The sequence below is a fragment of the Poecilia latipinna genome, unplaced genomic scaffold, assembly GCF_001443285.1.
Source record: "Poecilia latipinna isolate Pla-1442-1.1 unplaced genomic scaffold, P_latipinna-1.0 Scaffold3236, whole genome shotgun sequence".
In the NCBI taxonomy this organism is placed as follows: domain Eukaryota; kingdom Metazoa; phylum Chordata; class Actinopteri; order Cyprinodontiformes; family Poeciliidae; genus Poecilia; species Poecilia latipinna.
Genome location: NW_015115852.1, coordinates 1 through 10,067, shown reverse-complemented (window position 1 = coordinate 10,067; position 10,067 = coordinate 1). Strand labels below are relative to the sequence as shown.

General features: G+C 39.9%; 2 protein-coding genes across 2 annotated transcripts in view; both read right to left on the bottom strand.

Moving 5' to 3' along the window:
* desi2 (desumoylating isopeptidase 2) overlaps positions 1-7,777 on the bottom strand; it is an 18,640-nt gene extending 10,863 nt beyond the window's left edge. Inside the window, exon 1 of the mRNA XM_015023231.1 lies at positions 7,208-7,777. Within this exon, the coding sequence (XP_014878717.1) occupies positions 7,208-7,255 (48 nt within the window). The 5' untranslated portion in view covers positions 7,256-7,777. The remainder of the gene's footprint in view (positions 1-7,207) is intronic.
* A 475-nt stretch (positions 7,778-8,252) lies between these two features.
* On the bottom strand, positions 8,253-10,061 carry LOC106940466 (peptide chain release factor 1-like, mitochondrial). Its single transcript, XM_015023230.1, has 4 exons — positions 9,863-10,061; positions 9,345-9,462; positions 9,002-9,138; positions 8,253-8,789 (listed from the first exon to the last, which is right to left on the bottom strand). The coding sequence occupies exons 1-4, from the start codon at positions 10,034-10,036 to the stop codon at positions 8,577-8,579; spliced, it is 642 nt and encodes a 213-aa protein (XP_014878716.1). The 5' UTR covers positions 10,037-10,061; the 3' UTR covers positions 8,253-8,576.
* Positions 10,062-10,067: the final 6 nt, after the last annotated feature.

Sequence of the window (10,067 nt, the reverse complement as noted above, 5' to 3'; positions counted from 1 at the left end):
TGAGTTAATTTGGATTAAACAGAAGTGCAAATTTGTTGTTTTTAGACTAGTGGTAGGTTTAAATAGATCTTTTCCCGTAACATATAATTACACAGTAATACTTTTACATTTCCTGGCACCTTCACATCTTTTAACACAAAAACACGGTGGACCACCGGGTTTAGCAAGTTTTCTGGGGGAAACTCTGATATATATATGCTGAATATCAGTTATTGGTCATTACTGCAGTATGAGTATGAAATACTGAAGAAATGTGTAGAAACATACATTTCCTTACACTTGACACCGTGTAAAAGTGACCTACATTGCATCTCTGCTTCATTTAGAGCTCATTAACACCAGCCCCATTGAGTCTGCTTTCATCAAATTCTAGTTCATTTGCCTAGAAAGTCCAATTTGTTTGGGTAGGTGTGACTGTGCAATCAAATTCTGATGCGGTCCAAAAAAGCAAACTCTGGTCAGCCTACAAATCTACGCCTCGGTTCGGTAGAAGTGAAATCTGGTGTGGTTTGATGCATTTGTGAATGTCAAGAAGACTGGAGAGACACTTGTTTGGAGACACTTAGCGACTCATGTCGTACACTTCAGTGTTTCTTGGTGCAGCGCCACCAAAGGTGAGAGAACAAGTTGCTCAAAGGGTTTGGTTTGTTTGACACAGTGTAGTGTGAAAGTGAACTGCACCAACTGGAAATATAACAAATGTTGCAATTTTGAGACCAAAATTGCAACCAACCAAGTATACCGTACTATCAGGTGTGAACATACCCTAAAAAGCCATGGTTCTCAACCAAACAATAGTGGATTGCTCTTCCAGATCAGAGTCTGTCTCTAAATCAAACAGCGGAGTTAAAGTGTCTTGCAGTTTTATTCAGATTATGGGATGGAGCAAGGTGAAAACTTTGCTCTGATTGGTCATAGTGAAGAAACAGCTCAAAATGTGAAACTCACGATTTACCGGTCAGTCGACATTCCAATCCTCACTTGTGATCATGCGATATCCATCAAAACTGAAAATGCAAGATCCCAGATACAAGCAGCTAAAACAAGCTTCTTCAACTGGAAGATGGGAATCGCTATTAAAGATGGACTGAGAAGCTCCATCCAGGTCCACAGAGGCAAACTCAAAGTCATCGGAAGAGCTGTAGATATCCGAGTTGGCAATGCCTTGGTCTCCGCAGAAGGAGGTGGAGACTCCGCAGAACGAGGTGGAGACTATCACTGGGGACCACCGGGGAGAGGGATCTTTGCATTTTCCTTCTGAATGCATTTTCTCCATCCATTAATAAGTGAACGAATATCATCTCATTTTTAATACATATCGGTAATATTTTCCAATTACTTTGTCTCAAATAAACTCCACAACATACCAAAAATCTTCTCTATCATGTCATCTACTGTACGTAGTGATTTTGATGAAAACAAACGGACAAAATTAAGCTAAGTTTACATGAGACCTCTGCCTGGAAAATACCGGTATTTTCGGATGTTGATTGGGAAAAAGCCGTTTAGACAGCACCACTAACGGACCCAGAATCAGATGTAGCTGACATGGCAGGCCACTAGATGACGCTTTCATTCTAGCATGTCATGCAACACGAATGCGCTTTTGACCCTCAACTTTTCCCCTCATTGTAAACAGTAATGCCAATGAACGAAGTGCTCATGTAACACGTATATTCCTTATCTAAAATTGTGCTAAACTGAACAGGTTAAGCATCACAAAACAGCACAATGCTATCCGCCATTGTTTTTTTTTTGTTTTTTTTTATGTTATCCGTTCTGCACATGCGCGCCTTCACACTTGCAGAGTACTTCACATCGTGGGAGTGTTACACTTGCTTTAAAAAAAATACTGGTGTAAGACATTCCGGTCACTGGTGTTGTGTACATGAGCAGCTGGATCCTAACAAAAATGTTACAGTTTAACTGAAGAGTGGCTCTGTGTAGAAGCCTTACTTTCAGGTGGAATCCAGAGACCTTACTGGAACAACTTTGGGTGCATTTGTCACTTGTTGGAAATGCATATCTATGATCTTTTTTGAACCATGAACCCCATTAAAATAAGGTTGAATGCCATGCCCATAATACAGGATAGGGACAGTAAAAGAAAAGACACAGTATAGTTTATCGCTTCCAATCTACTGTAGTAGCACAGCAATTTTCTTTCTACTCTACTTCTGCAGTGATCAAGGTTTGTCTCATTAAAAAGTGCTCCAACTGTTTTTGCTGCATCACCAGACTTTCACTTTACCTCATCGATCAGACGGCACAGAAGACGAGGAATCTTGGTCACGACACACTTTACCTCATGCAGTAAAGGATCTGCGGCCAACACAAGAAACACGACCTCCTCAGCTACATTACACACCTAAACCCAATCTCCTATCATGTCTTGTCATTGACCGAACAGTGAGAAAACGTGTTAGATATACTACTGGTCTGTCTGACAGTCTGGCAGGCAGACAGGTGGTGTAAAGATAATGCTCTCTCATTAGAGTGCTGTACTAAAGCACTCAGAGCTGGCCAGAAAATCCACTTAGTAGCAGGAGCAGGATAGTTGGAGTGGGGGGGGAGGCCTGGATGTGGAAGAAGGAGAGAGAGTGGACGGGGCCTGCGCTTGTGTCTGCACATACATTCCTGAAAATCACGTGAGGATATTGATCCTCAAATGGAAAGATAACTTTTCATCAGGCTTTTTAGGTACAGACAAGAAGGATATTGGCAAAATGTCAAATGTCCTAGCAGTGCTTGGAGATAAATAAACTGATCAACCAGACAGACAGTGGAATCGGTCCAAATTGTCTCTTCATTGGCTCTATTCTGTAATCAGCCGGTCAACACTTGAAAATATGATAGAAAACTACAGTGAGTTAGAAAACTAATTTTGTTTATTAGACTTAAACTAAGAACTCCAACAATCTGACATGTTTATTTTGAGTTGATAAGAGAGGCTTGGGACATATAGCTAAAGAGGAATCATTTTGTAATGAATTAATAAATCTGCTGTTGGATTTGAAACAACAACCGCAGCAAAAGAAACTGCAGCTTATTCTCGTATCCGTTTCATATTTTTGGAACAACAAAAATATGGAAAATCCAAATTGGCCAAAGCTTGAATTGGCAGAATTCGCTAAATTTCAGCCAGGTACAACCCGACCGGTACATCTCTACAACAGGGTGGGAATTTATCATTGCTACATTGGTAAATCCAATACTTTGTGACTATTGTGTTCATTAGGATATTCAAAAATATATATATTTTTTGGACTGATTTTGAAGCACCAGCTGTGCGACCCACGGATTCAGCAGCTACAAACGCTCAAACTAAAACTGGGTCGTTACAGTCCCGTATGAATGATGAACTTCCTGTACAACTTCAGCTGAAGCTATTCTTGGGGAGTAGCGGTGCGGTTATTCAATTACCCACCTCCACTGTTTACCATCAAGATTAATGCGAGTGTAGCAGTGTAGAAACAGACCCATTGGTATAAAAACCTAGGTCAGTCTCACAGTTCGCAAGCATTTGGAGAGAACTACATGGTCTGACATATACAAACATTGGACAATTTTACTGCAGGAGACAAATACTACTGATTACAGAATGCATTAAATATGTTTTGTAGTAAATAACTGAGTATCGTTATGAAACAAAAAGCTCATGTTTCTGTGACTAATTCTCAGTTTTGTTCTCTCTTGGCATTATCATTACGTTTCCCCATTTCTTGATCAAGCTTGGACTACAATGTGGGGGGGAAGAAAAAGTCTTCCAAGTAACAATAAAATATATTTAAATCTGACCAGTACAAAGAAGCTGAAACAGGTTTGTGCAACCCTGCAAACAATGAGTCAGTCTACAAACGGAGTCAGTCCGAAAATGACCTAACAAGCCAACATGCAAATCAGTCATCCAGTACCGACCATAACCGATCTGGAGAGGTCCAAAGCCATAATCACTCCAGAGGGAAATGTCTCGTTTTGCTATGTTGAATACAATATAAAAATTAGACCACAAGACAAAAGAAGCCCTAAACTTATTTTAACATGCATTTTCATACTTAAAGATAGCCACAATGTGTGCTGGAATGACACAATGTGAGAAGCCAAGATACAAAACTGACAACTATATGTGCAATCATGTTCTTCTGAGAGAACACAGCTTATTTTCAAACCTATCTAGAGTTTAACGAGGAGAGGTCTTTAGTAAGTATTTCTAAGCTTTTCAGGTAGCTGGTAAAAACTTGAGAATAGATTCTCAAGAAGCTCGCAGCTTGAAGTTTAACACAAGTTACGAAAAGAACATGTAGAAAGAGGTCTGGTCAAATCAGCACAAAACTGAACTTTTTGCAAGCTACGTGGGGCGAAAAACAAAAACATAAGTCAGTAATTATTAATGTACCAAAAAACACTCTTCATCCAGTGTGACTGAGCTTAAATACTTAAAAGTTTTCAGTCTACGCAAAGCTGGTAGAGAAGTAACACAAATGATGCAATTCTTGTGGTTCCACAAAATACTGACTCAGACAGGGCAGAATACAAACGGGAGTCACACTTCTCAGCCTGAACCTTGTACAAAGAGCTATGCATCATTTCCTTCTCCTTCACAACTGCTGTACAAAAATGGACTGAAATCAGAAAATATCGTAACGACGCGGACGTTTGTGGATGGAACATGAGAAAATGCGAGAATGCTCACAAGGTGGAGATGCCCTCATCTCAAGTCTAGGGTTGTCAGTCACGCTGCATTTAAGCTTCACCCAACCAGGACTCAAAGACACCAGGGGTTAGGATTCATGCTTTAGAATGGCCAAGTCAAAACCCAGACTTAAATCTAACGAAGTTGACAATTTATGTTCAAAGACGCCAGCCATTCAACCGGACTAAGTTTGCATTATTCTACAAAAAATAGGTGGAAAAAAAGTCTGCCTCTTATATGTGCAAAGCAGGTAGAGGCATAACCCAAAAGACCGGCAGAAAGCTGCACTTCAAATCGTCTTGTAGAAAGAGACAGAGCTGCTTCTGTCAGGGGGAATGTGTTGCATGCAAAACTATGTCGGCTTCTCTGCAGCCAGCCGGTAGTAAAACTGACGAAGAGATAAGAGCCTTTCAGAATTTATCGAGAAGAAACGACTGCGGCCGGCAAGTCAAATAAAACACCAAAGGAAGTGAAAGAGGTGGAGAGTGGGGGAGGAGAGAAGGCAGAAAGATGAAAGAAGTAGATGAGCTGGGATAGAGAAGAGATGACAAGGACAAGATGGAGAAGGAGAAAGGCAGGGAGAAGGAAGAAACAAACTGGTAAAAGTTTCAACAATGTGATAAAGGGGACAGATTTCTACAAGCTCTCGAAACTTTTCATCTCTACTTTACTGCCATCGTAAACTCCGTAACCTACTCAAAACAAGTTCATTGTTCTTCAACAGAATATTGATTCTGTTAAAGACAGAGGGAGAAAATAACAGGACGTTTGGTGGGGAACAAATGTCTGGAGAAAATGTTTAGGAAGCTGCGGTTTTTACGGTCGTCACACTTTTTCCTAAAGTGCCGCTCATGGTTTTATAGTCTGTCAATGACTATTTTAGGTGTAATCAAGTCGCTTCAGGGAATATCCACAGTAATCAATGACTCATCAACAGATCAACTAGCAAAACACCTAATCACTGACTCGGCCCTACGTGGTGAAAGCATTGTTACTCAAATTCATCCGCGGTCTCACTTTGCACCAAAAACATCAACAAGTTGTAAATGTACTTAATATACAATACACTTCATATGTCACATAAAAATAAAAAAGGGACTTCCTTTTAAGAATGGCTATAAAACGAAGCCAATTTTATTTCAGCGGGGAAAAAAAGAAATAAAAATAAACTGTAGAACATTTTTCCTCCTTCCTGATATGAAAATTCTGGAGAGAGAAAACAAACGTATCAGTTTGAAATCATCTTCCTCATAGTGATTCTGCAGGTCTAATTTGAAAACTCAGCTATGATTTGGTAACACCGACTTAACACGGCAACGAAGCTTAGGGGTAAAACTTCTCTCCGAACAACAAAATTATATTAAGCAAAAAATAAAATCAGAAGAGTAGGCTATACAATGCTGTGCAAGTAAACTTAAGCTATCTATACATTTAAAATATATATATTTTTAGCCTGTTTAGCTCCCATCTCCATGGTTTTTGATAGGTGCTTTAAGATATGAACTATAGATGTGATTTTATAATAAAAGCATGATGAAAAATGTGAATTTAAAATAGAATATTAAAAATATATAATTTTTTGATGATAATAAATCCAACATGGATTGATTTTTATCAGGTCTGGCAGGCTTTCTCTCTGAGGAATCGCTCTGATGGAGTAGAACATAATGACAGACAGAAGGACCATTTTAGCTGCAACGGGTTCAACCCGATGTGGTGGAGCCAAAATATGACTGACAATCTATAAACCTTAATGGATGCTAATGTGAGTGCTAACGCAAATGTTGACAAGGATCATGATTCTATTCGGAACATAGATTCATGTTTTTTTCCTTATTAAAGTTTTCCATCTGACTGATTCCTGTGTATGACATCCCATTAACTAGCACTGCAAAGGGCCAGTACAGTCATGCAATGTATGACTCTACAAAGTGCATAAGCACAGCAGAGGATTTTATTTTGTAAATGCATAAGAGAGTAATTCACTTTCTATAGCTAGCTTTATGTGGTCGTCTTAATGAACTTGCATATGTTTTTTCATACGAAGAAACCACAAAGTGCTGTCAGCACAACAGCTTGGCAGGGAACACAATGTGTCCTACAATAAGAGAACTTTTTTTTTTTACATGGTGTGAACTAAATCACAGTTTGAAATTGTATCCCAATTTCAAAGTTCTGCAAAGAAAACAATAAAACTTCTTTAAGGTGTGTCCCACCCACCTGCTCTCCTCCAAGTGGACACCCTAATAAAACAAATCTGGTGCCGCTCCTGTTCACTACTTCTACAAATACATTTCGATAGCTGAATTGTATTATTGATCTAACAATATGGGTACCGAAGAACTTTTGGGATGAAAACCTTAAAATGTTTGCACATGTGCAAAAGTATTTTACTTTACTCTCATGAAGAAAAAAAAAAGCTTTTCAGTTCCTATTGCAAGCTCCGTTTCTCGAACGAAACAAAAAGAAGCAAAGAAAGGATACATGGTTTCATTTTCCTTTTTTTTTTCTTACCATATCATAAACGTTCAGGATGATCGGCTCGTTTGCCATCACTGGCATCAGGATCTCGGCCCCCTTCGCCCCTTCTTCCCCGCGGCTTTTTCCTCCCCCTTCCCACAGTGCGAGATCCAAACTCTCGCCCTCCTAAACTGTCTCGCCGCCGTCACTTTTACAAGTGGTCCTCAGTTTGAAAAGTCAATTTCAAAACCCGGTCTAAAAACGCGAAGAGTTCCGGATATTTATCCTATCGTCCAACATCTGACTGGCTTTGTCCAAATCCCCGCTGAGGGGGGAGCAGCAGCAGCGGCGGACAGATGAGCCTCTTCGGTATCAAAATGAACCAACTGCTAAACCCGCTCGGCTACCGACGTTGTATGGAGGGATATTTGTTCTCCATTAAAAGCGAAAAAAAATTTGTTTCATCTTCCAAGACCAGCTATTCTAATAAACAACATACTTCTAAGATTTAAAAACGCAATTTACTGTGAAAGAAAGAAAAAAACCCACTGCTACCGCCGCTAACGGTAGCAGTGGACGCGACCGTTGTGAGAGCATTTGGCTGTTTCTGCGTTCGATTGTTCAACCTTATCGCGACAGGCATTGTGGGTAATGTAGTTCATTCCATAAGATTGGACGAAGCAAGGAAAGTTTGAGGTTTCCATTAGCGCAATTATCTTAAACACACATCAAAACAGTTTCTAGATCAGAATAAGCAAATTAACATCGAGCCTTTGAAACTACACGGCTCAGTTTCAATTAGGATCAATTTAGAATGTATGTAATTGACTTTTAGTCTGCCTGTATGACTGGGTTTAATTGATTTTTCTTTGTGCAGTGCCTTGAGGTGACTTGTGTTGGCAGCACTATATAAATAAGCTCAATTGAAAAGGAATTGAATTATGTTGAAAATGTGTGTAGCATTCAAAAAGCCGGCCTCATTAATAACGCTAACAGATTTGCTGAGTAGTGGTCAAATATCCACTCAGATATGCCCCCTAGCTTGTTGATGGCTAAAAAGAGCAATAGGTTGAGCTACACCTCATAAAGGGACCTTTTATCAAATGATGTTACATTTATTCTGTCAAGAAAATGAGTTTCATCCATCACTCAGTATTTCACATTTATGAAGTCAAAACAACAGCTACCACTTTCACTTGCAATTTGAAAAACTTGAAAGTAAAATCATGACAAGCCTTAAAAAATTATAACTTTTTACTTATACAAATCCATGTAGTCAAGGTCTACAGTCTCAATTTGAAGAAGCTACTTCAACTTCAGTTCAATGCACAGTGGCAAATATTAATGAGAATTCAAGGTGGAGTACAAGTGATCAGTATCCCAGTGTTGCATTAAGACGTTTCCTCTCCATCTGTGGCCATACTCATGATTCCTCCTGACTGCCCTCTTCTAGCAGCTCCATGAGCATCTCCTGATCGGAGAATTCCTGCAGCGAGGAGTTCATCTCGTTCAACAGGTCCTCCCCCAACAGGAAGCCCCTGACGTCGTGCACCGTCATGCTGATGCGGTGGTCTGTCACGCGGTCCTGGGCGTAGTTGTAGGTCCGGATCTTTTCTGATCTGCCTTTGGTGCCGACCTGAAAAAGAAACAGGAGGTTGACCTGGCGTGTTTGGTCATTTTGCATACATCTTAAACATGTCACATGAATAGTTGTTCGTACCGTCATCAAAAAGTCATTGTATTTGACCTTTTTTTTTTTTTTTTTTGCTACAAAAAAGGTAGAAAAACCAAACATTTTAAATCTGTCATTAGTTAAATCAGACTATTTTTAAACAAACAGAATCTCACTTGGATTTTGCGTTGGTTGTAGCGCTTGCTGGTCTCTTCCTCCAGCTTCATGTTGTACAGTTTTGCAGTCAGAGCCTTCATGGCTTTCTCCCGGTTCTTCAGCTGGGAGCGTTCCTGTTGGCACTCTGCAACCAAACCTGACAGACACAAACCAATATTTAAGATCATCTTCATTCAAGGCTTGGTTAAAAAAAAAATGTTGCATGCCTTTCTTAATTTCTCTTAAGAATCAAAATGACTGTAAATTCCAGTGGGGGATACGTAAAAGCAGCTATGGAAGTTAAGTTCCTCAGAGTGACAAACTAAAAAAGCATTATGTTTGATTTTCGGTAACGCGTTTTACCTGTTGGAAGATGGACTATTCTGACTGCACTGTCTGTTGTGTTGACATGTTGACCGCCAGCTCCACTCGCTCTTTTTGTCTCTATCCTCAAATCCTTTGGGTTTATGGTGAAAGAAATCTAAAAAGAAAATAAACAGAGGAAAATCAACAACAAAACTAGAAATCTTGCAGAAACTACACAGACTTCTGATAACAGAAACTTGGGAAAAGAATTAGGGCCACTGAAAAAAAATAATTTTCTCAGAATTCTGACTTTTGATCACAGAAGAATCCAGAAAGAAAGTCAGAATTCTATTTTTTTCCTCAGTGGCCCCAATCACCTAATGTCAACATGATATGATGACATTCAAAACAATGGACCAAATCCAAACATCTCTCTGTTATTTTTCGATAACAGAAACGTCATTTCGACATTCCCACTGACATGCATCATATTCACTACACAGCATACTCGTTTTGTGCACTGATTTCTATTCAGATGTGTCTGTAACGACTGTGTTCACGTTGCTGAGCCGTACCTCGGTAGGTTGGGGCAGCACAGCCACAGTCATGGTGCTGGTGTGCATCCTTCCCTGTTTTTCGGTCTTGGGAACCCTCTGAACTCGATGAACTCCAGCCTCAAACTTCATTTTCTTGTAGCTGTGCGGGCCGCTGATGCTGGCTGACGCGTGCCGCAGTCCGCCTGGTGACATTGAAGCAGGCAGCACCGCAGATCGGTAAAAC